We start from the raw sequence: 27,939 nt of genomic DNA, 5'->3' as shown, positions 1-27,939 counted from the left end.
ATACCGTCTCCCATTTTGTAACATGAAAATGGTGACTTTGGTTCTCCAGTGGGTAGTCTCAGAGAGAGAGGCTGGCTGTCCACGGGGGGCGCTGTCCGCGGGGGGCACTGTCCTCGGGGGGCGCTGTCCACGGGGGGCACTGTCCTCGGGGGGCACTGTCCTTGGGGTGCGCTGTCCTCGGGGGACACTGTCCTCGGGGGACACTGTCCTCGGGGGGCGCTGTCCAGAGAAGCCCCCTCACCGCCCCATGTGTGGGACCCCCTTCACGGTGCTCGTATCCAGCAGCCCTGCGTTACACGCGGGTGATCCAGGAGGCCACGGCTCCCGGCGGTCGCGCTCTGTGCTGCGATTGTGTCCCTTGTCGGTGGACCTGCGGCAGGGACGCTGGGTGAACCGTGCCAAGCCCGGGCTCGGCAGCTGGAGTCTGTTGGCAGTCACATCGGGCTGTTCACAGATGGCAGCGTGTTGACCTTTGCAAGGATCTTACAATCTGAACATGGGGACACAGGATACAAAAGCAATTGCTGCTGAGCCCTTGGTCACAGATGGGGAACACCAGGAGAGGGTTGGAAAAGGCCCGGGGGTGGGGACCCCGGGGCCTCCCCCTGCGGCCAGGCTCATCGCTGGACTCAGCTCACCCACGTCTTCCTTCTGACGTCCCTGATCCCTGACTTTGGTCTTGGCCTCTGTCGGCTGGAAATGCTCCTGAGGTGAACAGCGTCCTGGGTGGTGCCTGGCCCAGGGGGGCATGAGAGCAGAGCCCGGGCTCAGGCGTCCAGGCTGGTGAGGCGCCGAGCTCACCCCACGGCCCGTGTCCCCGCAGTTCCTCCAGGACACCCTGGACGCGCTGTTCAACATCATGATGGAGAACTCGGAGAGCGAGACCTTCGACACGCTCGTGTTCGATGCTCTGGTAAGAGGCCCCTGCTCTCCTCCACTCAGACGTGAAGAGGCACGTCCGTGCGGCAGCCTGGGGAGCCGGGGCCGGGGGACCCCTCGCGGTGACCTCGAACGCGTTGCCCTGTGCATCCAATCCAGGCCGATTGGGGAGAGCTAGAAGGTCTCCTTCAGTAACTCTGGTTGGGCAAATGCCCTTTCTAGGGCCAGCAGAGGGGAGCTGGCTGACCAGCTTATGTCCGAACATCTGAGGGCTCATTGGGTCCAGGGTGCGAAGGACGCGGGTGACGATGCCACGGGCTGGCATCCTCTTTCTAACCGCACGGCTGATTGGCTCCCAGGTGTTCATCATCGGACTCATCGCCGACAGGAAATTCCAGCACTTCAACCCCGTGCTGGAGACCTACATCAAGAAGCACTTCAGTGCCACGCTGGCCTACACGTGAGTTCTCTCCGTTGTTTGAAAACCAAAACGCTTTTTTGCGTGTGCTTGCTGGTAAGGCTCTTCTTCACGTCCTTTTCATCTGTGACTGTACAGTCCCCTCCTCACAACTCCGAATTTGCCGGGGGAATTTCTATTAGTGTTTCCCTCCTCACAGAACTGAAAGTCTTACCTGCGGAGTGACGGAGTACATCCTGGCCATTCTGGAATTCATTCTTTCTCTTCTCCCCCATCTTCTACTTCCCTGACGTTTTCAGTTCATGTTCGATGACGCCGAGAGGTGGGGGCAGGGGTCTGCCCCCCCGCGGCTCCCCCCAGCTCGGGTGAATGAATAAACGCGCGTGTTCTTGTTTGGAGGTCACGGCTTGCTTCGTGGGAATAGCAGTCAGTGCGGTACTTGTCAGTGTAGCTTTCTGCTCCTTAACGAAGGCGCTCCCTTTTGTTCCGAAGCTTCAGCTGTGGCTCCCTTGGATTCTTAGCGCCCACCCAACTGCTCTTGACCGGCCCCCACTCCCCCATCGGGGCCCCTGTGGGTCTCACACTCACCAGAGGGCGGGTGGCAGGCCGGGCCCCAGACGCTGCTCACCTGGTGTCGAGGGGCGCAGCCCTGGAGCCCAGCCGGCTACCTGAGCTTCGTGGAAGCTCTCAGGTGCTTAACCCCTCTGGGTCTCAGTCTTCTCATCTGTAAAATGGGCACGATTGTAGGTGTGCGAGGTTTCATTATGATTAGCATGCTGTGACGCGTTAGTTACCTTCTGCCTCGCACAGTGGGGGTCACGGACATTTATTCAAAATTTTAATTGTGCGGGTTGCAGTGAGAAAAGAGATTTAAGTCATTTCTTTTGGAAATGCGTTTTAAAAGATTATAGCTGACAAACAAGGTTCTATTAGTTTCAGGCGGACAGCACAGCAAGGTGGTGTGACATACTTTCCTTCAGAACATCCCCGGGGGGGGGGGGTTGTCTTTGGTGTCAGTAAGTTGGTCACAGCTCCATCTGTGCCTGGACCGGACTTGGGTCAAAGCCCGCGTCCCTGCCTGTGTGCAGCCCTGCGCTCAAGGTCAGAGGTCTGTCGCCGGCAGTCCTGGCCCTGGATCCTTTCGTGCACGCCTTGATGCCTGTGGCGTGCGCCGTGCTGAGCACCCGGAGCCAGCTCGGATGGGCCCTGTGCTCACTTGCTAACACGTGTGTGCTTACAACACGTGGTCTGTCAGTGGAGATGCTGTTTGCCTGCACTTTGGACAGTTCCTTACTGGCCGTGGGGCAGGTCAAACCCCTCCCCCGCCCCCCACCCTGGCTGTGGCAGCGCACACACCACCGGGCGTGTGTACGGAAGCGATTTGAATGTGACGTGACGTGACCTTCGCGTGTGTCACTTTCGCAGTTCTGCTTTTTTATTGAAATGTGGCCAAACAGCTCTTCTCGGATTGGATCTGGAACTTCATTTCTGATTTTTGAGCCGCGTGCCCCGCAGCACAGGGATCTGCGTGTTGGCTCCGCCCCGTGCCTGGGGAAGGAGGGCCGCCGCGGGAGAGTGGGCCTTGTGGCCAGTGAGTCCGTGGGAGGAGCGGAAAGTACCATTTTAGCTTCCAGCCATGATGCGCTAGACCCGTGGTCGGCAAACTGCGGCTCACGAGCCACACGCGGCTCTTTGGCCCCTTGAGTGTGGCTCTTCCACAAAACACCACGGCCTGGGCGAGTCTATTTTGAAGAAGTGGCTTTAGAAGAAGTTTAAGTTTAAAAAATTTGGCTCTCAAAAGAGATTTCAATCGTTGCACTGTTGATGTTTGGCTCTGGTGACTAATGAGTTTGCCGACCACTGCACTCGATGATGCATTCGAGCTGGGAATCGGCGCCCTCTAGTTCAGCGCTCGCCAACCTTTGGGACCTCACGGGTCACCGCTGGTCCGCGGACCACGGTTGGCGACCACTGCGCTAGTTCAGTCCCTGCAATCGGCCGAAAGGAAATTTTCACTTTGTGGGAAAGGAATGTTCGTATCATGTTTTGAGAAACTAACACCACCAGTTTTTGTTAGGTTTTTACATAACTTTCTCACTCTGATACTCGGAGCAAATTTACTACCGTTTGAACTCTCTGGTTTCTGAATTCCAGAAAAATAGAAAAGTTTTAATGCTTTTTCTTTTATTTGGAACAGGGATTGTTTCAAAAAACCTACCTTTGATTTAAGCACTTAATCTAACGTATGAAGCTATGAACTAAAGTCGGACTTGCAATGTGGACTTGACTTGTACCTACTGTCTGTGAATACCTGCGTGATGGTGTGGGACATTTAAGAATAATTCTGACCAATTTTGGTATATTATAAACTTCGTAAATGTCTATTATCATGACAAAAGGTTTGAAATGTTTTCATGTTAGGGAGTCACTTGTTTTTGATATCGACTCTCAGAGAAGTAGAGTCCTTATAGTTTTAAAACTAAATGTTTGCAATTCTGTTAGAAAATGTAGAAGAAAATTCACAAAACTTTTCATGGAATACCCATGTTATTCTCATAAAATGTTTATAGTCTTTTATATAAAGCCTCTTAGAAAACTCATCAAAAATTAAGAATATTTCCTATTGGCAAAATGGGTTGTAAAATTTTTATTTTGAGTGTAAATAGCCTAGTTTTAGAGAATGAACTAGAGGCTGCCAAAATGGTCCCCAATAACAAATACCATTTCGTGCAATGCCTTTTAAAAATTTTGGTAAAACCCACGTGACACAGAATGTGCCATTTTAAACCGTTTTCAAGTGTACTGCCCCACAGACACTGTAGCACTCAGTGAGTTCAATGTGCGAGCATTATCTACTTCCAGCCCATTTTCAGTTTAATGTCTTTTTGCAAAGATTTTTTTTGGTGCCTCACTGGGGCTAGAAGGAAAATCCTTTGATTTTTTTACTTCACGCCAGGGAAGCTAGTTGACCCATCCGCACCTGGGCATCTTCCCTGGTAGATCAGCGGCAATACCCACTCCTTGCCTTATGGTGCTGTGGTGAGGATTAAATCACATGATGCATTTGAACGCTCAGAACGACGACATCTCACACGTAGGACGCGCCCCGATCGCACTCTTCTGAGAGCTGTTTTCGGGGTCCCTTTTCATCCGTTTAGAACGCCTTTTACCAGTGTACCTATTCTGGTAGGCGTGAACCCAAATAAATCGCACCCCCGCCCTGGGTATCTCTCTGTGCCAGGGGACGCACCGCGGGGCTGTGATTGGGGGGACTTACTCATTGGTGTTTCCGTCGTGAACAGGAAGCTGACGAAAGTGCTGCGGAACTACGTGGACAACGCCGAGAAGCCGGGAGTCAGCGAGCAGCTGTACAAGGCCATGAAGGCCCTGGAGTACATCTTCAAGTTCATCGTGCGCTCCCGCGTGCTCTTCAACCAGTAGGTGTCGCCGGGCGGGCGGGCGCTCCTGGGGGCTCCGGGGTTCCCCTCGCCCGTCCCCCCTCTTTCCCTCTTCCTTTCTCTTCCTCCCCGCTTTTCCTTCCTTTCCTCGGGGCTAGGATGGCAGAGCAGTGACAGGGACATCCATTGCTTGGCTGCAACACGGTCACTACCTGGGGAGAAAGGGCGGGGCTCACGGCAGGAGCTCGGAGGTCGTTTTGCCTTCTTGCACGAACGGTCGGCTGTATGTTCATAGAACGCAGCCGCTCCGCACAATTCCCGGTGCTTGGCGGTCATGACTGTGCTAGAGAACACAGGGGCCACCTTGGAGATGGCGATACGGAAGCTGGCCGTGGTCACCCCGCTCTCCCCTCGCACTGCGCGTCCATCCTGGCTGCTGTTTCCAAAGCTCCTTTTGTGTAGAAATGAGAACAGCAGCTTGACATCCCCGGGGAGCCCACGGAGCGATGGCTGACAGCCAGGGGCACGTCTGGGGTTTCTGTTGGTCTGCGTTCTCTGCGTGGGCGGGCGGACCACAGGATCCGGAACGCCCGCCGACGGCCGCCTCCTGCTCCGGCCTCCCGGGCCACGTTCCTCACGGGGTCATCGCGGGCCCCCCTCCGGCTTTCCCGCGCTGTGGTGTTGCGACCCGTCCCCCGGTGTCAGCTTTGTGCGTAATTAGTTACTGATCAGGGACAAGTTGTCCCCAGATCTGTCATTTCCTGGGTAACGGAAGTAAGGTGCAGGTTGTAGACAAAGGTCTTGTTGTTCCTTGTGAATGGATCCTTTCGACATTACGGGGAGCAAGGAATGAGGACCGGGTTGTATTCAGCGACACATGCCCCGCCCGCCTCTGGTTCCCCCGTCTCCTTCCACCTCCAGGTGGGTCCAACAGGTGGCCTTTCGCTCTGTCCGTCCGGTGAGACCAAGAGGGGAGCGCGGAGACCTCCCTCGCGTCCCCGGAAGCTGCTCCCAGGCCTTGACGTCCTTGTGAGTGGAGGACATTTCCGGTCCGGTGACGTCTCGGCGGGCAGCTGTCTCCGTCCCCCGGATGTTCTTCTGCCTTCTCTTAGTTTCCATAATTTTAGATATTACGTTTCTTAGGTTTAGAAGTTGGATTTTTTTTTTCCTCTCCTAAAATTTTCCACCTAACCTTCTCTTCTCTCCCTCTCTCTATTTTCCCTCTTCCTATTTCTCGACCCTCTTTGCTCTGTATTTTAAAACATACTCGTTATATTTACTTGGCATTCTGGTTAGCTGACTACAGTATCTTGACCACCTGTAGATGTTGCCATGGGCTTTTTTCCTTCCGTGAGTGGCCGTGGGTCTGTGCGTAGTCATTTTTGTTTGGATGCTGGACAGTGTGTAGGTCAGCGTGTGAAAGCACCAGGCGACGTGACCTGCCTCCTCTCCTAGCGACTCCCCCTCCCCCTCCAGGCAGAGCAGTGGGCTGAGACCTTGCTCCACAGGCTGTGCCGAATCGCGCCTGCAGGTGGCCTCGCTGAGCCTCGGTCCACAGTAGTTGCCCCTCATCCTCCAGGGTTTTCAGCATCGAGCCAGCTGTGTCCTCTGGGGCCGTCTCCCCGGCTTTTCCCACACTCTGTTCCTTCTCTCTGGAGACTGACGAAAACTCCATCCGATTTACAGAGGTTTTCGCTTTTGCTTTGAGTCTCCTGACCCACAAAGTTGCAGGATTTGGCAGGTAACCTGAGGGGTGCAGACTGACTCACCAGCGTTCCCGTCAGCCCCAAGCACCATTCCCTGTCACCTGCAAGCAGATGCTCATGACTCCATAATTTTTTTAAAAAAAATTATATATTTGTATTGGTTTTAGAGAGGAAGGAAGAGGGAGAGAGAGAGAGAGAGAGAGAGAGAGAGAGAGAGAGAGAGAGAGAAACATCAGTGATGAGAGAAGATCATTGATCGGCTGCCTCCTGCACGCCCCGCACTGGGGATCGAGCCCACAACCCTGGCATGTGCCCTGACCTGGAATGGAACCGTGACCTCCTGGTTCATAGGTCGACATTCAGCCACTGAGCTCGCCGGCCTGGCATGACTCCATGACTTGAATTGCTCGCTGCGCCGTTGAAACCAACGCCTGTTTGAACACCCTTCACAGACAGACGGGGTCCCAGTTTCCCGTTTTAGACAGTTTCTGACTTTACAGAGGGACTCATTTAAACATGAGGTAAATACCTCCAGGGTAATTAATTATCAGTTCACAAAGCTGTGCCTCGTGCACAAGTCTTCAGGTAAGAGGTGCTTTTAATTAGGCAGGAGACTCGTCTCTGTTAATAAAGCATCTGGGTGGCAGCATTTTTAAATGCAGGCGCATTTCTTCTTCATGACACAGCAGCTTGAAGTCACGGCTAGTAAGTACTTTCTGGATGAAACTTACTCACCGTGAGCAGCCTGTATTTGCATACATGGCACCCATGCATAACTTACCCATTACCCACTTACTGACTGTGCTCCACCACTTTTCCCATCAGCACCCATTCCGTGATGAATGAACTTGTCTAATATCAGTTCTTTAAAATAAAGTGATTTCAGGTTTACTGTTATGGTATCATTTTCAGGTGGTTATAAGGTTATGTTAAATTTAGGCAATTAAGTGTCTCTGTACCTCAATTATGTAACATTATAGGTTTCAAACCACTGGCAGGCCCTAGCGGGTGTAGTTCAGTGGGTAGAGCATCGGCCGGAGGACTTAAGCGTACCGGGTTCGATTCCAGTCAAGGGCACATGCTGGGGTTGCGGGCTTGATCCCCAGTAGGGAGCGTGCAGGAGGCGGCCGATCAATGATTCTCATCGTTGATGTTTCTATCTCTCTCGCTCCCTTTCTTTTCCTAAAATCAATAAAAATATTTAAAAAAAATAAAATAAAACCACTGGCAGGAAATACACCCAGATATTAATGATGTAACTTCTGTGGGATAGAATTAAAGCTGAAGTTCTCCATCCTTCCTTCCTCTCACCCTTTCTCTCTGTTCACCTCCTTCCCTCCCTTTCCAGACGTTTCTGTGTTTTTCAGGTTTACGAACTGGGTTATGTTACAGTGAGAAACACAATACGTAGCGGGATTAAAACCCAGCTTCTCGGAGGCGCTGGCGTCTCCGTGGCCGGGGGTCCAGAGCAGTCTCCTTTCCCAGCGCCCTCCTGGCTCGGGGATGCCCAGAGCGTCACTCACACGCCGACTGCCACCCAAGCAGCCCCTTGGTGGCCGGAGACGCAGGCACCCTGAGGGGTGAGGCGCCACAGCCCCACAGAGCGTGTGTTCCTTTGCAGACTCTACGAGAACAAGGGCGAGGCCGACTTCATGGAGTCCCTCCTGCAGCTGTTCCGGTCCATCAGCGCCATGATGAGCAGCGTGTCGGACCAGACCCTCAGGGTGAAGGTAGGCCCGCGCTCGCCGCCATGGCCACGCTCAAGGCCAGCCCCCGGCTGCAGGGCTCCTGGGCCGCTGGGAGGAGCGGCCGCACATCCTCCCAGCTGGGAGGCCCCGGGGTGGCTTCTGTGGTGCACAGGACCCTGCCCCTGCGTGAGGGGCGGCGCTATCCTCTGTGGGGCCTCTAAGTCCTGACTCCGCTGTGTCTGCCCCCAGGCAGGGAGGTTCTGCACTCTCTCTATGTAAATACTAGAGGCCCGATGCAAGAAAATTTGTGCAAGAGTAGGCCTTCCTTGCCCCGGCTGCCGGCTCCGGCCACCGCCAGCAGGCGCCCAGGACCCAGGCTGCTTCCCTCCGGCTCTGGCTTCGTCCAGAAGGACGTCTGGAATGATGCCCAGAAGGACGTTCGGTCAAATTAGCATATTACCCTTTAATTATTTGTAAATATGGGGGCTTTGATGAGAATAAGGGGCCAGGTGCCTCAGTCTCTGAGCAGGTGTGCGAGGTGGGGCTGTCGGTGCCCAGGCATCAGTCAGGCCTCAGGCCTCGCCCAGCCAAGGGGGTCCTGTCTTCAGCCTTGAATGCACCTTTCGCCTGCGCAGGAGAGAGAGGGGTCCGGGTCCCCATGTCCCCGCTGTCCCCGCCGCCTGTGGTGGCCTGTTCTCACCCTCCGGCCCTTGGGGGAAAGATGTCTTCATCTGCAGGGGCCCTGAGTGCTCCTGGGAGCCTCCTGGTGTGAGGGGCCAGGAGGCCCCGGGGCAGCCCCTGGCCCTGCACGCTCTCGGGCACCCTGTTCTGGCGATTTCTATGGCGCTGGCTCATTGCAGGAGCTGAGCAGTGGGCGGTTTATTGCCCGTGAGGTGGGTGATTTGCCACCTGTGAAGTGGGCGGTTTGGTGCCTGTGAAGTGGGCGGTTTGCCGCCTGAGCTAATTCCTTCAAAGGGGAGGAATCTCCCACGTGATCCTGGTGGCTTTCCCTCGGCTGCTCACTGTCCCTGCCTCTGTGCTCGCCTTCCCTGTTCGTGTCCCGTTACTGGGCGATTTCAGGACGCAGCTTCGTGTCTCTAAGATGTTCTGGGAGAGGGACCTCCCAGCTTTGACGCTCGCCATTCGGTGGGGAGCAGGCGCGCGGAGGTGCCTGAGGGCTGCGGTGACGGAGCCGGTGACATAGACCGGAACGAAGTCCCATGAGCCTTTGGTCTCCGAGGCGGCCGCTGGGCAGGCTGCTCTTTTCCCAGTGCGACGCCCCATCTTCACGGGGGCGTGCGGCCAACGGACACCTGCGGCCGGGGTGGGGAGCGGGCCTGTGGCAGGTGCGGGCCAGCCATTCGGCCGCCTCCTGCCAGCGCCGCCGTCTTGTCCGGGGATAAGATGAGCCACGTGCTCGGTGCGCTGACTCCGAACCCCTGTGGCCGGTCAGGAAACGGTGGGGAGTGTAAGGGTAGATGGAAATCACGGGGAGTTTTGGGCCCGGGCGTCATTTGAGATTCCTAAGTATCTTCCCATGTGATCACGTTTGATGGGGCTTGCTTGTGTCTGCTCCTTTCCCGAGAGTCAGATCCCCTCCCGCGCGGTTTAGTGGAAGACACGGGTGACTTCCGTGACGTCGGTGCCGTGATGGGAACCTTCCGTCTGCAACACGGTGACTGAGTTTTGCTTGGAACGCTGCCTCCTGGCCGCGCTTCCTGCATTTTGCTCTTTCAGTCGGTGTGGTCCTGACATCTGACATGCACGTCCCCACCGTGGGTCCTGGTGTTCTGTGTTGTGTGACTCCCCGTTTTCTCTGTGGAAATGGGGGTACATTTGTGACTCCTCTGGCTCAGAGAGAATGTGCCAAGCCTGGCACGGCGTCGGGTGAGACGTGGCTCCCAGGGGGGCCCTTGTTGGCTGCTTTGATGTTTGAGATGCTCTAACCGCCCTCCCATCCCTCTCATTTGCAACTCGGAGGTCAGCATGCTCTCGAACCTTTTTGGCTTTATTCGGGGTGACCTTCGGTGTGCCACACCAACACGGCCATGGGTGAGCCTGAGGGGGCGGTGAAGGATTAAAGAAGACAGGCAAGAGAAGAAAGCTGGGTCCAGGTGGGACGCTGCTCTCTGATGGAGAGACAGCGCCACAGCCTGCAGCCTGAGTCTTCATTTTATAGCAGATCCCACGGGGCCAAGGAAGGGCGTGGTCACAACGCTCTCTCGGGCTTCGAATCCACTCAATCACACGCACCTGATCCAGCTTTGTTTACTTGCTGCACCTCCCGCAGCCCACATCACTCAGCCACGTGGGGCCACAGGTTCGGACCATAAGGTCAAGCTTACAACCATAGCCTTTGGCTGTAACGGTGCTGGGACTTGCACGTGGCTTTGCCACGAGAGGAGTGTGCCCGCTCATTAGTCCCAGGCTTGAACCTGTCCGGACGCTGTAGCCGCTCTCCACAGTCAGGGTTGGGGGTGGAGGGCCTGCTGTGTCCCAGGGAGCCCGCACCCTGCAGTCGCCTCCTCAGAACTGAAGCCACCGCACGTCCACCGGCAGGTGTGAGCCGTCTGCCACGTTTTATGCCTCGGCGAAGGGCAAGGCAAGAGGAGTTCCAGCTAATATTCAACTTCAGCACCAACGCGGCATCAGACTGGAGTGTTCATTCGTAAAGCAATGACAAAACTTTTCTGTATCCCCCCAAATTGCGTGTGTTCTGCGGGGGAGAAGGGGGTGAGATGGGGCCGAGGTCCCGGGCACGGCCACTGTTGGCAGCGGGGGCTGCCCTGGACCACTCAGCCCTGGCAGAGTTGGGTTTGGGGCATTGGGGCCTCGTGGTCAGAACCGTCCCAGGCGGTTTTCACTCCGTCCCCGATGATGACTTCTAACTCGGGGACGATCCTGACAGACACTGTCCTGGGACTTACGTGGAGTCTCCTGTTCTGTCTGGGGCTGAGCATTCCAGAACTTCCTGGAGAGGGAAGCTCTGACCACGGACTACGGAAAGAGAGAGATTCCTGGTGCTGCGTGTGTTTATGTGTGTGTGTGTATGTGTGCGTGTGTGCGCATCTATGTGCATATATGTGTGTGGGCACATGTATGTATAAGTGTGAGCATGTGTATGTGTATATCTATATGTGTGCATGTGAGTGTGCGTGTGTTTGGCACATGTGTATGAGTTTGTGTATGTATGTGTGAGTTTGTGTAAGTATGTGTACATGTGAATATGTGTAATGTGTGTGTATTTGGTGTACGTGTGTGTGAGTTTGTATATGTGTGAGTGTGTATGTGTATATGGGAGTGTGTGTATGCGTGTGTGTGGCTGCTGTGTACATTCTGACCTTTGTTCCATGTGATGTACTTGGACGTTCTAAGTGTCCTTTGGTCTATTCTGAACCAACGTGTTTCACTAAGAAAACCCTGGTTGGCAGGCTCTACACTTACTTCCTCACGGCTTGTGGTTCTCAGCCACGTGAGGAAAACACTGCTCTTTGCCCTTCTTGAGGTTCCTGCCCGTGTCTCCTGCCCGGCTCGGGATGGAGTCTTCTGTCTCCTCCACTGTCCTGTGGGCCGTCTGCCGGCACTTGGCCATGGTCCCTGCGGGCGTGCGCGGGGCCTGGGGTGCAGATTAATTGAATCTGAGCCCTCCGGGGCGGGCGGCGCACAGATGGCGAGGGTTGGCTTCCTTCCGGGACTGCCCCTGGGGTTCCATCTCACCACCTCCTCGTGCCATTTCTGCCTCGTCGTCACCGGAAGGCACTGTGTTCCCACAGCTGTGTGCCAGCACAATTAATACGGTTGTTGGGTGAGTTTTGCTTACCAAGAAGCCAGCTTTTATTTCCTTGAAAGGAATGACCTGGCTGGGAATGAGTCCTGCTTCCCGGCCTTCTGTCTCACCCAGAATTCGTCCTTCTCGGTGTTTGTTGCTTGTTGACTCTTTCTAAGCTCTGGGATACAGCTCTCCGACGTGTAAGCTTAGAATTGTTTCTGTCCTCTCGAGAAACTGTCGGGAGGTGTGAGGGATAATGACGAATGCAGATCAGCAATCGCGCGGCGGCTTCCTCGCCGGGGAGGGGGGAGCTCGCACGGGTGTGTTGGGCTCCGAAGGGCCCCTCTCGCAGCGAGGGTGCTGGTACGCCTCACCTCCCCCTGTTCTGGACGCCTGCCCCGTGTCTCCACCTGCCGTCTCTAACACAGCACCGTCTCTCGGGCCAGGTTCTCCTGTCCTTTCGTCTTTGGGCCGTGTCCCGTTCCCACCCCGTGTCGCCGTCCCCTCGGCACTGCGCTGGCCGGTGCCGCGGGTGTCCGAGCCGCCGCGGGTGCTTGGTTCCGCAATGCGGTGCAGCGAGACGCCAGCCCGGCCGCCCGCGTGTGAGAGCTCATCTGCTGCCCGTCCAGATGGATGGCGGAGCCGAAGTAATCCTAATCCCCGTGTCTGTGCCGCCGCTCGCCCCTCAAAGCCCTGGGATGCCGGCTATCTCCCTGATCCTCCCGGCGCCTCCGCGGTGTCTGTCAGAAGCAATAATGGAAAAGCTTCCTGGAGGGATGGGCAGGGGACACAGTCACGCAAGGGCTGTGCTTCTGGTAGCTGGGTTGTCGCTGGCAACACGCGTGCCCACGGCCCCGGCTTTTCTCTGGGATCTTCAGGTTCCAGCTGCCCTGTGGAGCCCCCTCCCAGAGGTTTCTTTCTAGGAAAGTGGGGTGGGGGGGTTAGAGGGTCTCCACCCGCCTGACCAGGCTAAGCAGGGTCTCCCAGTGACCTGGGTGCAGGGTCTGCAGGGTCTCCCAGTGACCCGGGGAAAGCTGTTCATACATTCATGTGCTGTGGTTCCTGTAGATCCTTTGCGTCAGGCGTCCTCAAACTATGGCCCGCGGGCCACATGCGGGTGTTTTTGGCGTTTTGTTTTTTTACTTCAAAATAAGATATGTGCAGTGTGCATAGGAATTTGTTCATAGTTTTTTTTTTAAACTATAGTCCGGCCCTCCAACGGTCTGAGGGACAGTGAACTGGCCCCCTGTTTAAAAAGTTGGAGGACCCCTGCTTTGCGTGTTTTGAGTTCCTGTGGATGGAGGCCTCTTGATTGCAAATTGATAACCCTGCAATCACATCTAAGTCGATGGAAGCTGTTCCATGTGATGGATAAGGAGACTCCGTCGTGTTAGGCTGTCCGGTCTTTCCAATGTGACACATTCAGTGCCGTGTGATTCAGAATCCCAGCAAGTCACGTGGGGGAGGGTGACACGTTGATTCTGAGGCCGGAGACCCAGGAGCCACAGCACAACGTTGAAGGAGGTGGAAGCCGAGCACAGGCACTCCCTGACCGCAGGTCTGACCGTAAAGCTGGTCATCGGATTGCCTGGACCCCGCTTGCTGAGCTCCCGAGAGAAGGGCGTCGTGGATTCATCGGGGCGGGGAGGGGGGACATCCAGGCCTGGCTCCACAGTGTCCAAGCGTTAAAGCGTGTCCTCACTCTTTTTGTTTTATTTTATTGATGTCAGAGAGGAAGGGAGAGCGAGAGAAGCAGCAATGATGAGAGAGAATCATGGATCGGCTGCCTCCTGCACGCCCCCTATTGGGGATCCAGCCTGCAACCCAGGCATGTGCCCTGACCGGGACTTGAACCGTGACCTCCTGGTTCATAGGTCAGTGCTCACAGGGCTGGGCGCATGTCCTCACTCTTGGCTCAGCTTCTTCTCTCTGTTTGAGGGGTCGGGGGCCACCGTAGTCAGAGGCTTGCAGTTTACATAATAAAAAGCTAAAATGCTAGTCAACCGAACAGTGGAACGACTGGCCGCTATGATGCGTACTGACCACCAGGGACAGATGCTCAACGCAGGAGCTGCCCCCTGGTGGTCATTGTGCTCCCACAGGGGGAGCGCCGCTCAGCCAGGAGCCGGGCTTATGGCTGGCGAACGCAGCAGTAGCCTCTCCCGCCTTCGCATCAGTTGAACATCCCCCGAGGGCCACGGACTGCAAGAGGGTGCAGGCTGGGCTGAGGGAGCCCCGCCCCCGAGTGCACGAATTTCGTGCACCGGGCCTCTAGTTGCTTATTACCCTGGAGGAGGAGGGCCTGTCTCTCTCTTCAAGGCTGTAGCATCCTCAGACCCTCATCGACCTGCTTCCTGCAATGGAAGAGAGTTATTAGCATCCTCAGAGGGGGCTGTGTGTACCCGTGACCCGCAAGGAGGAGACTGGAGGGAGTTGCGGAGGAGCCCAGAGCGCCGCGGGCGGGCAGCCGCTGGCAGCAGGGCTGGTGTGTGTGCTCATGCCACCGAGGCCACCGCCGGTCTGGGACTCGGTGTCACGCGGCCTCACCTGTCCCCGGCCCCGTCTGCCGGGCTGGTGATGGAAAAGGAACGTAAAGCCTCACGTGGGCTCGGAGTTCCCGCCGGCGTGCCGAGCAGCAGGCTGAGGCCGCGGGGGGACCAGGCCCTGCGTGCGCCCGGGAAGACTTGTACTCCGAAGCGTGTCGGCTGGAGCTGCCGCAATAGCCAGTCGGGGGTAGGGGGCATGTTTCTCGCGTGAGCGTCAGAAATCACGGGCGCCGTTACACCGAAGAGTTAGGAAATTTCATGAAAACGGTCCGGCAGACCCCCGGTGGAACTGATTATTTTTGTATGTCATCGCTGAGGTCGTGGACGGTGTGCGGAGTCCAATTCCAAAAGCACTCACATGGTTAGCCATGGGGAGTGAGGATTGAGGCGTGGGAACACCCACAGTCTTGGCGGGATCTCACCCAGGAGCCCAGCCCCCCGGACCCCCTGCCTCAGCCTGTTGGCTTCCCATGACATCCCAGGCCAGATCCCGGGCGTGTGCAGGGCACGGGCTTCATTAGAATCCTGACGGGCAGCCCAGCAACATCCGTGCCCGTGACCGTGAACGTGGCGCTCCATCACTCACTGGAATTACTTTCCTCCTGGGAAGCGCACTCCATCCAGCACGGCGCGCTGTGAGGGAAGGTGAAAGGACACGGGAGAGGCTGGAAAGGCGAGAGTTATTGGCACAGCAGGTTCCAGGCGTGCCTGGGTGACCTCTGCACACGGTGATGGATTCCGTGTCGGAGACGCTTTAAAATATACATATTTTTTTGCACGGATTACCTTCTCTCCAGCTTAGTGTTTCAGGAAGAACAACAGTCCTGACCTCTGTTGGGCTGAGACGTTACCAAAAAGCAATTAATTCCTGAAAGTGACATTCCCATAGGATTCTGAGACAGTCACGTTGTGACGTGACACGTTTTGTGCGGTCGCCGTGAAGATGGAACGCAAGGGTGTACGTCAGAGAAGTGAGGTGACCGCCGGACCCCGCGCCGTCTCTCTGTAAACCGCTTCACCTCCTGGGACGATGGCAGGAAACGCTCTTCCTCCTGCCATTGGTCAGGCCGATGGTTTCGCGACAGTTCCCGGGCGGGTCCTGACGCGGATGGGTTCCCACCTGCGCATCCTCGGAGGGGGCTGTGTGCACCCGTGACCCGGCGGCCCCCTTGCTGCTGACCGGCGACCAGCTGGCCCCTCTCCTGTCTGCGCCGCAGTGTCCCAGGACAAAGAGCGGGCGTGCAGGGCCCCCGCTGGTGCAGCGAGGGGAGCTGGCTCCAGGCGGTGCGATCCCCGAGCCGCAGTGTCCCCTCTGGGTGTCTGGTGTGTCAGGCACTCACTCCAGTGCGCCCCCTCCTGCTGCAGCCAGAGGTGCTGGGGACCGAGGGGGGCAGCCGTGGGGGCAGCAGGCGGGGTGGGCCCTGCACTGGGTTTTGGAAACATAGCGGCAAGGGGCTGCCTGGAGGTGGTGTTGGGGGGGGGGGCATGGACCTGGGGGATACCTTAGTCCCACGCTGGGCCCTCAGAGTGGAGGGGGGGCGGGTTTCTCATAACCAGATGGTGTGATTGACGCCCTGGAGGGACTCCCTGAGGAGTGCTGTGTGAGTTCATTTTTTAATCTTGAAATTGCATTTTTAGAAAAGGACCGGGTCTCCCAGGGAGGAGACGGGGGCCGGGGACTGTCCCCCGGGAGGCGCTCAGTACGGAAACGGCGTGCGTCCTTAGAGTGCTCTCCTGCAGCTCTTATCCGTGCTTTCGTTTCTGTCACGGGGTCACGTTCTCACTTACATCTTAAAGGGATCGGGGTCTCCAGTTGAAAAGTGTCTTCCTGGGGTCTGGCATGTCCCCTCTCAGAGTGTGTGACGGTCAGGGGGCCTCTTCTCGGGCGCACAGGGAAGACCCTGGAGGGACTGGGGGTGCCGCCTGCTCCTCGCTCAGGGTGCCCACCAGGCAGAGAGGCGGCGACAGGCAGGGGGACAGCCTGCGCCCGCGACAGGCCTTCCCGGGAACCAGGGCCCTCTCCGCGCACGGCGTCACCTTCGGTGGAGGGAGGGACGGGTCTGCTGTTTCAGTTCCTCTTCCTTCTCCTTCACCCCGAGGGCGCTGGCCCGCCAGGCCGGGGCAGGTTCACTGTGGTCACGAGGACGTGTTGAGGTCGGCAGGTGGCCGTATTGTCACCCTGTCCTCCCGGCCCTGCCAGGGGGTCGCAGTGAGAGAGCGAATAGAGGCGAAAGGGGGAGCGGGGGGGGGGGGAGCGAATGTCTGGCTGGAGCGTCGGGAGCCAGATGTGCCTGCCCCCCTGCACGCCCCCTCACTGGCTCTGAGCACTTGTCAGCCCTATCTCCCCCGCCCCCCTTGCTCTTCTGTGCTCCCCCACATCTCTGCGCGGCCCCAGAGGGCTGCCCATCCCCAGCCACACTGCCCTTGCCTGGCTCGGGGCCTGGCTCGGGGGGGTTTCTGTCCCCGGAACGCATCCCTCTCAGGGGACTTGCCAGTCAGCGCCGCAGCCTCCGCAGCCGCGGGTTCCCGTTGGTCCCGCCTCCTGTGCTTCCGGCTCTCGCCCCAGAGGCCTCCGCGAAGCCCCGCGTGCCTGTGGGAGCCGACGAGCAGGTGTGCTGGCCACGGCCTCGGCCCTTCCCGCTTGGCCCGCAGCGCCCAGCGCTCGGCTCTCGAGCACCTGGCCTGGCAGCCCCGGGCGCGGCCCCTGCAGAACAAATGACGATGACGTGTGAGCGAGTCCAACTGCGCGCCTGCACTGGCCTCGCGGGAGGGGAAGGCCTGGGCCCTGGGCCCGCCTCCCGCACGCGGCCCAGCCGCTGCCTCCCCTGCCTCCTCCCTGCCTCCCCTGCCTCCTCCCTGCCTCCCCTGCCTCCTCCCTGCCTCCCCTGCCTCCTCCCTGCCTCCCCTGCCTCCTCCCTGCCTCCCCTGCCTCCTCCCTGCCTCCCCTGCCTCCTCCCTGCCTCCCCTGCCTCCTCCCTGCCTCCCCTGCCTCCTCCCTGCCTCCCCTGCCTCCTCCCTGCCTCCCCTGCCTCCTCCCTGCCTCCCCTGCCTCCTCCCTGCCTCCCCTGCCTCCTCCCTGCCTCCCCTGCCTCCTCCCTGCCTCCCCTGCCTCCTCCCTGCCTCCCCTACCTCCCCTGCCTCCCCTGCCTCCTCCCTGCCTCCCCTACCTCCCCTGCCTCCCCTGCCTCCTCCCTGCCTCCTCCCTGCCTCCTCTGCCTCCTCCCTGCCTCCTCCCTGCCTCCTCCCTGCCTCCCCTGCCTCCTCCCTGCCTCCCCTGCCTCCTCCCTGCCTCCCCTGCCTCCCCTGCCTCCTCCCTGCCTCCCCTGCCTCCTCCCTGTTCTTGGCTGTGTGTGTGCCTCTGTGCCCCGGGTGGCCGCCCCCTGGGCTTGGGACCCCTGACCTGCAGGCTTTGACCTGAGAACCCCTCTGGCTGTGGAAACAGGATTCCTTTGTGCAGGAAAGCCGCCCAGTGCCCTTCCCGGGGGGGGGGGGGGGGGGGGGTGGGCTTCCCGGGGATAGCTCATCAAGCGGAGAGCGCTAATTTGCATTCTTTATAGTGGATGTGATTACACACGATGTCCCTGTTTACTCGTAGACAAGGCTAAATGGAAGGTGATGGGCGAGCTCTGTCTTCTGTTTTTCCTAAGGTGATTGCTTAATCTTCCAAACGGGTGCCGGGGACACACCGAAGAAAGGAAAACCCGTGAAAAGTTACTTAAAATCTTTTTATTTTTTTAATTTTTTAATTTTTATTTTTAATTACCTTATTGATTAAGGTATCACATATTTGTCCTCAACCCCCTCCCCCCGTTCCCTTCCCAAACCCCCCCACACGCATGCCCCCCTCCCCCTGTTGTCCGTGATCACTGGTTACTTAAAACCTTTAAGGAGCTGTCCCTTTATGGTGTGAGGACCCAGGAGAGGCAGTGCATTATACGCGCGTTTTCCTGCGCCTTGTGTACCTGGGTCCAATCTGCGAGACGGTTTCCTGTCACAGTGTGGGGACCACTGGCTTTGGTCACAAGTAGAATGATTGATGAGTTTGTAGATTTAAAAATGACAGGCTTTTCCCTCCTTTGCCCCCCTCCCCCACCCCAAATTAGAATTCACAGTCTCTACACCTCTCAGAACCCCAGGACTTTGTATTGTTCTGTCATTTGTTGACTAAAGAAGGCCATGTATTTTTTTCTTTTACCTCCTTTATCCTGAAATCTCTCACCCGTCATCGCTTGGGCGTATTGTGGGTGTTTCATGACTTACGATTCATCACGTCTTCATTGGGAGTGACTGCTGTGCGTTGCAGTTAGGAAGGTGATATACAAAGCCACTTTTGGCTAAATGGGTATGTGCTCCACGAACTTGGGGGGAGAGGCGTCGGGGTGCTTCGTTATCACTACCTCCGGTTTATGCGGGTGAGCAAGGACTCTGGTTCAGAGCCGCCCTCCCCTGCGCGCTGAGGCATCAAGTCCAAGTGCGCACAGGAGGCCCTCTCCCTGGCCGGACGGTCCTCATGCTGCCGGCGGCTCCTCTCGGAGCCGAGGCTTCCCGGCACGCCCACACTGCCCTTGCCCCTGGGGGGGGGGTGCCCTCCCCTGCACGCCTGGGCTGGGGAGGCGGGGCTCCCGGTTAGTGTGTCCTAGGTCATACTGTGCAGGTCCTACGAACCGGATCTGAGAAACCCCACCCCCAGGAAGGGCCACCTGCTCCGCCCTCCAAATGAGGCCGCCCCGCGTTTGCCTCCCAAAGCGGTCAGCTAAGATGCCTCCCCGTTGGGGCCGATAACAACTTCCTCGTCATTTTATTTTACGAAGGCACCGAGACGTGCTAGCCGGAAGCCTTGATGCCAGTTTGCCGTGGTGTTCCAGGCGACCTGGCAGAACGGACTCCAAAGGAGCAACGTGGCCGCATTGGCAGCTTCCCGCTGCCGGGACGCAGGTGTGGGCTGTCATTGTAATCACCCTCTTAAAGGTCACTTAAAGGGCAGGATCCGTGGTCACATTGCAGCGGCTGCAGATCATGACTGTGTCTGACACGTACGTGAGGAAAGTGAAGTGCTACTAATACACAGATGCGGGGTGGGGGTGTGTGGCTTGGGAAACCGTTCACCAGGGTCCATGAGCAGGGCCCTGCTGTGAACATCTCAGATTCATGGGAGACGGTGACCAGAAAGGTGTGCGAGAGAGGATTGAGGCTGAGGACATGTCAGGAGTGACTGTAAGACCATTCCATGCCGTGTGAGAGTGGACAGAAATGTTTCCCGGTTAACAGGGCTGTGCGGTGATGCCAGGAGGAAGGCACAGTGACATGAATGAGGTATTGCAAGTGGACAGTTGGCTTCTACCTATAGATGTAAAAGCAGATATGTGTGAAGTGGTCAAAATAGGACATTCTCTCATGGGGAGAATGAGGGACTGTCAGACCCAGAGCCACCTGACTTGTGGGAACAAAGGTAGTTCCCTACAGCGGGGTGGGTGGGAGCGATGGAGCAAGTGATGTTTGTGGAGGGCTCCGGAATGCTCTGGAAGGTGAAGAAACGGGGTGAGGTTTGTGTGGAAGATGCCCACACTCTGCAGCTGTCCATTAAACACCCACGCTGCTGCCGCTGCCCCTGCGGTTGCCCTCGGCTGTCCGACCGCGCAGGGCTGCCTTCCCGGGGTGAGAACACGGAGCTCCCCTTACAGTGTCCTAGGTCAGTGGTCCGCGGACCACTGGTGGTCCAGGAGGTCCGAAAGGTTGGCGACCGCTGTCCTAGGTCACACTGTGCAGCGCCTACGAACCGGACCTGGAAAAGCCCACCCCTGAAGGGACACCTGCCCGTGCTGGGCGTGTCTAGACCCACACGATGCTTGCCAACCTGATCGGAGCGTTCAGAAGATGCTCCTAATTTTCCAAGCGTCACAGGAAACCGGCTTCTCAAAGGGATGCCGAGAAGCTCAACGAAGATGGGCCTTCGCTTTGTCCGATTTAACCTGACGATGGCCAAGCCCCGGAAATGTGTGCCGGGCGCTGTCCATGGGGCGCCAGGGGGTGGGGAGGGGGCAGGGCCGCTCTGTGGAGCGTCTTGGGAGAATATTGAAGGGGGCTTGGTTCCTGGAGCTGTTAGGCTCAGTCATAGTCGGGGGGAGCGGGGAACAGCAGTCCCTGAAAAATCCTGGCTTTCTCTTCCAGAACCCAGTCCCGTTAGCCTGAGGTAGGAGCCCGGGGCTTCAGTGGGAGGCACTCAGGGAACCTCAGTTTACGAACTTTGTTCCCAAGAAGCATCGCCCTCCTCCTCCTCCTCGCCAAGCGGGCTGGGGGTCGGGATTGCAGCGAAGTGTTGCGAGGTTCCGCCGATGAATTGTAAGGAGCAGCACTGAGCTAGAGACCCGCATCGTCTGGGGCTGTCTGCTTAACGTAGAACCAGAAGAACGTGGGCATTAATTGGTCATTAAAGAGATAAATGACCCCGTGGCCACCCTTGGGAATAAATGGGGAATCTCTTCCTATTTTTCACGTACTGTTGTGTTTGTCCAATTCCAGAGCTTCCGAGATGCAGAGCCGAGTTATTTAATTTTCTCTGATGATCGGGCCGTTCCATTTTTCAAGGAATGTAATTATTTTCTGGCGGTTGCGTTTGCATTTAATTCCAAAGTTTTCTCCAATTGAGTCCAACTCATGCTTTACAGATGCGGCCGGTCTCCTGCTCCGTGTGTGGCGATTGTAAGAGGGATTGTACCATGAGTTCTGAATCCCATTTACCTCGATGGCCCGCCCGCGAGCCGCCACCACGTGCCTCACATGTCCCTTTATCACGGGTTCCGGCACCCTGTGATAAAGGGACATGTTCCACAGCAGGGTCACAGAAAAGCCAATTACATTCCTTTAAAGGTGACTTCTCCCCCAGCCTGGCTTCCACTCTGCTTCCCAGGTAACACTACAAGGTATAGAATGTACCTTCCCTGTTCTCTCTCCTGGATACAGTTCACATCCATTGCCGTGATTTGTGGAGTCTCCCAAACTTGGATCAATTTCACTTGTTATCGCACCATTTCCTGTCATTTCCCATGACAATTTCCCTGTCCTTCAGTCACTTTGGAAGTAGTAAGCTCTGTCTTTTGGAGCAAAAATACCATTCCCCCCCCTCCCCCCCGCCAGATTGCAAGCAGGGATGTCGCTTCTGTGTCTGTGTTAAATACACCTGTCAGAGATTGTTAAAAAATACTCACCTGACCTGACGACGGTTCATGCGCACAGCCGATGCCTCGATGTTATTTTTTAATGTTGCCGTGTTTATGTATTTCTGTGAACTCTTGTTTCGGTTGAAGTTAATCTGTCACTTCTGTGATTGCATCTGAAAAGAGCAGAGATCATGCACTTTGCAAATCACGGCAATGGATGTGAACTGTATCCAGGAGCGAGAACAGGGAAGGTACATTCTATTCCTTGTAGTGTTACCTGGGAAGCAGAGTGGAAGCCAGGCTGGGGGAGAAGTCACCTTAAAGGAATGTAATTGGCTTTTCTGTGACCCTCCTGTTGAATAGGAATGCACTGGGGAGGCATGCAGGCCTCAAAGGGACTGAGCCCCAGGTCTGCCGAGGGTCAGCGGCTGCTCCGTCCTCACTGGTCACAGCTGAGAAACAGAAGGGAAAGCCCTGCATGTGGGAGGTTTTTCCCGAGGACTTCACCGCCGTACTGAGCGGTCCTCTTCGGAATTTTAACACATCTTGTCAGTCAGTCTACGTTTTGTTTGGATAAGTGAGTGAATAAATAAGTGAGTGAATAAGTGAGTGAATGAATGAGTGAGTGAATAAGTAAGTGCATGAATGAGTGAGTGAGTGAATGAATGAATGAGTGAGAATAAGTGAGTGAGGGAATGAATGAGGAAGTGAGCAAACGAGTGACTGAGTAAATGAATGGATGAGTCAATGAGTGAGCGAATGAATGAATGAGTGAATGAATAAGTGAGTGATTGAATGAGGAAGTGAGCAAACGAGTGACTGAGTAAATGAATGGATGAGTCGATGAGTGAGCGAATGAATGAATGAATGAATGCATCGGAGGGGGGTGCACTTCTTGCCTTTGTAAGCTGGCTGAGCATTTCCTGGTTTCCCCTTTTATTTACTGAGCCTGTGATTGTGAGCACCCGTCCATCCTCGTCCCCAGTTCTTTCTGGAATGCCCTGCTGGTGCGGGGCAGAGGCTGGGAGGCCCCGCAGAGCTAGGTGCGGCCCTTCCCCTCCAGGTGTGTGTGGTCCAGGAGGTTGGGCCCAGGTAAACCCAGGGAGCCCACGCAGGGCTGCTGTGCCTGGAGGTGTGTGAGTCCGTTAGGAAACAGAACCACGGGGGTGCACATTTATTTACTTAGTACAGCGAGTTGGTTTACTAGTCTGCGAGGATGAAGTCCGGGGCTCTGGACACTCAGGCCGCGGTGGACACGCAGCCCCGGGGAAACCCTAGTTCCGCTCTTCACAGCTTTCCTCTGATTGGATCCGGCCCCCGGCTCATCCAGGAAACTCTCCCTGACACCAGGTCCCCTGACTGCGGCTATCAGTCAGTCACACCTACAAATCACCTCCCCAGGCGCCCCGAGTAACGCCGATCATCAGCCGGGCACTGGGCCTGGCCTGCACAGAACCGCGGCCCTCTCAGCGGGTGTGGTCGGCTTAGACCTGGGCGTGTGTCTGTGTGTATCTGAGGAGGAGTTGGGGTTCCCACGGCAGGGGCGCCGCGGCTGCCTAGTCAGGCCTCGCGAGTGAATGAGTGAGGGAGCAGAGGGTGGTGGGGTGCAGGGGAGGAGGGGGCCGCCTGCGTTCCTCAGGAGCCTGGAGAGGAAAAAGTGCCCGGAGCCGAGCTTTGGGGGAGGGCAAGGCCCTCAGGGAGTGGCCAGGCTGTGGGGGACCTGACTCACACTCTTGGTTTTTCACTTGCTCCCAGCATGCTCTGGGCTCCATCCTCTTCCTTCTCCCGCTGCCACCAAGAACGATGGAAACGCAGCGTGGGGTCCTTCATCGCTCATTCTACACGTCCGTCTGTTGGCCTTTCTCAGATGCCAGGTGCGGGGCCAGGTGTGTGGGGCACAGTCCTGAGCGGGACGGGGTCTCTGTCCTCAGGAGACGGACCGACCGCCTAAGGTTCCCTAACCTGTGGTTGAGCCGCGGGCGCTTGTCTGTCGGGCAGCGGGGCCCCGGCAGTCCTCAGGCCGCGCGTTCGCGGCGGCCGGGTGGGGTGTTGGGAGCAGGAACGTCTGAAAGAACCTGTTTGCGGCAGATCTGGGACTTGTCTGCCTCTCGGTTGCCTTTCCTCACGGGCCTCGGCGCGCTGTGCGAGGATCGGCGGCAGCGCGTTTGCCAGGAGGAGGGAGGGATCGCTCCGCTTAGTCCGCAGACGCATTTGCGAGAAGGACGGAGAGGCGGGAGCGGCCCTGTTAGGGCTGAGCTGTGCCCCCACATTGGTACATGGGGGTCCTCACCCCCTCCCCCCCCCGATCTCGTGACCTGGGCCTCTGGGAGCCCCGTCTGTGAATTGATGTCCTCATCCCCCCTGACCTCCTGACCTGTGGGGGTCACAGCGTCACCAGCAAGCTCCCCAAACCAGTGAGTTGCCTCAGTTCCGTTTTGTCCTCTTAGACTCACTCTCTCCTCATCACCCGATTCCCCCGTGACTTCCTGCCTCCTTCTCCGGGGCTCAGGAGAACTGAGGGTTCTGCCCCCCCCCCCCATCTAAGACACAAGGGAAGACACCCCACCCAGGGGAGCGGGACCCCGGGCTGGCTTCTGCCTCTGCAGGTCACAGGGGCCTTTGCCTGAGGCCGAGGGGCCGAGGGTGCGCCCTGGGGAGCAGCGGGCTGATGCACTGGCCTCCGGGCGACGCTTCTGGGCTGGTGCCAGGGACAGCGACCATTCATCTTCCCCAGCCAGCTTTGCTCCCGGAGGAGAGACCGTCTGACCTGCGGAAAATGCTCATTACCCAACCGAAGCATGCGTTAGGTCGGCAGCATTTACAAAAATGCCCCGTTGTCCACCTTGTTCAGAAGTCACTAATTTCGGTGTTCCTATGATACATCCTCTGCCCTGCACACTCCACTAGAGAAGTGTGAGGGCGTGTTTAGGGGTGGCGTTTGGGACAATGCCCCCGGTTGGGGACACAGAGACGCGGGAGAGGGGGGGGCTCTCTTCCCTGCTGTCCGTGGGTTTCTACCTGGGTCGATGGCACCGCAGCTGCCTCAATTGCGGCCTTGGCGCTGACGCTGACACGCTCAGGGGAGCGGCAGCCCTCCCAGGGGCGGGGGGGGGGGGGGGTGTCATTATTTCACGCCTCATTTTAGAGACAGTGAGGCGCCGTTTCCCGGGTGCTGGTCGTCGCCGCTGGAAACCATGTGTGGTCAGTCACTGTCCTACAGCTCCGGGGCAGACGGGGTCTCTGAGCCGGGAAGCCAAGAGCAGTTCTGGGACTATTTTAAAAAAACCTTTGTTGTTGAAAGTATGAGGTAGGTCCCCCTTTCCCCCCTTAACCGCCCCCTCCCAGGCCTTCGCCACCCTATTGTCCGTGTCCACGGGTGACGCATGTATGCATACAAGGTCCTGGGTTGATCTCTTCCCTCCCTCGCTCCCCCTCCCCGCCTCCCCTCCCTCCCCTCCCCTCCGAGGTTCTGCAGTCTGTTCCAGTCTCTGCGCCTGTGACTGTTTTAATGGAAAGTGTTATTAGCCGCCAGAGAAGGATGCTCTTATCACCCCAATTAATTGAATGTTTTGTGGTGACACACACATAACCTAAAATGCATCCTTTTCACTGTTTTTTAAATGAACATTTAGTGCATTCAGTTCCTGCCCCATCACCACTCTATCCATCGCCTGATCCTAATGGTCAGTCCCCGCCCCCCCTCCCCCCCAGCCTGGCCACCCCTGAGCCACGGACATGTCATTTCAATGACGTCATGCAAGGTGTGGCGTGTTGTGTCTGGCTTCTGTTCCGTAGCATGTTTTCGAGGTTCAGCCACGTAGTGGAGGTGCCGGTACTGGGTTTGCTGGGGTGTCGCAGTCCGTCGCCCGCTCTGAGCGCCCTCCCTCCATCAGCGGTGGACGGCGGTGGGGGTCCCCTGTGGGGCTTTGCGGGGAGCACTCTCCCAGTTGTTGGGGCGCGTTCTCAGCGCCTCTGGTTCAGACCCGGGCGTGGAGGGCTGGGGCACGCCTGTGCTGTACAAAGGTCCTGTGGCAGAGAGACTGTCCGTGAGAGCACACGCTTGCAGCGGGAGAGCCCGCCGTGGGCCTGGGACCAGGGGGAGCTCACAGCGCTGCCCTAAGAAAACAGACACCATCGGGGCGGCTGCCGCCCGCAGGCTCCGTCCCCTCGGGCGCCTGTGTGTCCGCAGGGTGTGCTCCCTCCCAGGACTTCTCTGTCCCCCAGCTCGGGGGGCTGCTGGCCCCTGGGCTTCCCCACCCCCCACCTGCCTTCCCAGGGCGCCCCGCCCCTGCTCGATCCCCAGTGGGGGACGTGCGGGAGGCAGCCGATCCATGATTCTCTCTCATGACAATTAAAGCCCCTGCTTCCTGTGTGAGACGCTGCCCTGGGTGGGAGCCCCTTCATCTGGTACAGCCTCGTCTGAATTTGACTTCACCTGCAGACTCTGTTTCCCATTCCCAATAGTTCCCGTTCCCGGGGACAGGACTCAGACATGTTTGTGGGGGGGACACAGTTCCACCCGCTGTGGGGGGTTTGTGTCTGGGGTGCAGGGCAGCCGGTGTCACGTGGCCTGCGTTCCGTAGGGGAGTGGGATGGGGGTGCCGGGGTCCAAGACGACCGGGCCCCTCTGCTTTCGCAGTGTCCTCTCCCCAAAGGGCCTCTCTCCACACCCTGACCAGCATCTCTAGGTTTGTCTGAGGTGGGTGGGGGTGGCGGGAGGTGGCGAAGGTCCTGCAAGCGACAGGCAGATGACGTGGGCGTCCTCCTGGCTGCCCCCCTGACCCTCAGAGGCCCCCCCCCCCATTGCTGTTCCTCAAAGGCCTGGGCCCCCATCCCTGTGGTCCACCGCTTCCCTGCGGCCAGGGTCTCGGAGGCCTTTGACCTTTGACGGGGACCACGGCTCCCCCCACTGACGTCTGCATCTCCACAGAAGGTTTGGAGTGTCTCCGCAGCCGGGAGCTTTATGGAAGACAAAGGCGGCCCGGCCGCCCCGCTCCCGGGCCTGAACCAAAAGCACGGAGAGCACACGCTGGACCAGGGCGTTGTGGGAAAGCGCCACCGTCTAGGCCAGTGGTTCTCAACCTTCCTGATGCCGCCACCCTTTCACACAGCTCCTCCTGGTGTGGTGACCCCCAGCCATAACATTACTTTCGTTGCTACTTCATAACTGTTAATTTTGCTACTGTTACGAATCGTCATGTAAATATCTGTGTTTTCCGGTGGTCTCAGGCTCTACAGCAGCGGTTCTCAACCTGTGACCCACCGTTAGCAGCGTCGCCTAAGACCTTCGGAAAACACAGATATTTACACGACGATTCATAATTGCAATAACTATGAATAATTATAATTTTTATAATTGCTTCATACATACCTCGGGCAGAAGGTGGTTATCCTTTTATTTTTATAGATTCAGGACAAGGTCAGTGAAATGCAAAATGCTAGGTCAGCTTACAATTACTTTCGGCCTTACCCACCCAAATCCATCTTCTGGTTTCTTCTCAAAGTTCCCCTCCCACAGTGGAGGGGGGGCGGTTGTCACGCTGAATCGGTGTGGAGGGACCCCGGCTCCTCTTATTAAGGCTGCGGAGAAGCTGGGGTGATAAGATGCTCTGTTTAAGGGCCACTCATCACACGGGCTGATACATGCCAGCAACAGTTCACCGTGTGCTTCCTTCACGACATTCATTACGATTCATAGCAGTAAAAAATGACAGTGATGAAGCAGCAACGAAAATAATCCTGTGGTTGGGGGTCACCACAACATGAGGAGCTGTATTAACCCTTTGCACTCGCTTGCTTTTTTCTCGATTCCTTTATTCTACTCGGGATTTAATGCTAACCGTGTCGAGTCACACTCGACATCCGAGTGCAAAAGGTTAAAGGGTCGCGGCATTAGGAAGGTTGAGAACCTCTGGTCTAGAGTCACGTGCTGCCCCCCGGGGGGCTGTCTAGAGAGGTGACCAGCTTCTGCCAGTTGGGAGGCTGCGGAGGCCTCTCAGAATGTTCTGGCCCTCCTGGGGCTGTGCCTAAATCTCCCAGAGCCAGAACACTGAAGTCTGAGGGGAGGACGGTGGGCCCTATATATTTTAGCTCAAACCTCCAAATGGCATCGTTTAAACATGCGTTTTCCCGAGAAATATGTAAATTAATAATTGCTTCATACATTATTCAAGAAAACCTTATTTTGTATCATCGATAGCTCTTGTAATCTTATATAAAGATATGCTAATGGATTTAATTAAAATAATTATACTGAATAATCTAGCCTGAACATTACCCTAAAATAGTGTCTATTAATCATCATCAGCGGTAATATTTTTAGCCAGAGAGACACTTACACCATTAAACCGCTACTATATGGAAAGTGCATTTTATTTT

At 57.0% G+C, this 27,939-nt stretch overlaps 1 protein-coding gene across 2 annotated transcripts in view; it reads left to right on the top strand.

The window, feature by feature from the left end:
- Positions 1–27,939, top strand: part of DOCK1 (dedicator of cytokinesis 1) — a 305,409-nt gene that overhangs the window by 80,682 nt on the left and 196,788 nt on the right. For both annotated transcript variants that reach the window (XM_079793187.1, XM_079793188.1), the window contains exons 20-23: positions 824–913; positions 1,239–1,339; positions 4,600–4,734; positions 8,023–8,131. In XM_079793187.1, coding sequence (XP_079649313.1) covers positions 824–913; positions 1,239–1,339; positions 4,600–4,734; positions 8,023–8,131 — 435 coding nt within the window. The remainder of the gene's footprint in view (positions 1–823; positions 914–1,238; positions 1,340–4,599; positions 4,735–8,022; positions 8,132–27,939) is intronic.

This window comes from Cnephaeus nilssonii (genome assembly GCF_951640355.1).
Source record: "Cnephaeus nilssonii genome assembly, chromosome: 16".
In the NCBI taxonomy this organism is placed as follows: domain Eukaryota; kingdom Metazoa; phylum Chordata; class Mammalia; order Chiroptera; family Vespertilionidae; genus Cnephaeus; species Cnephaeus nilssonii.
The sequence above is the reverse complement of the archived record's forward strand: the minus strand, read 5'-3'. Positions and strand labels throughout refer to the sequence as shown.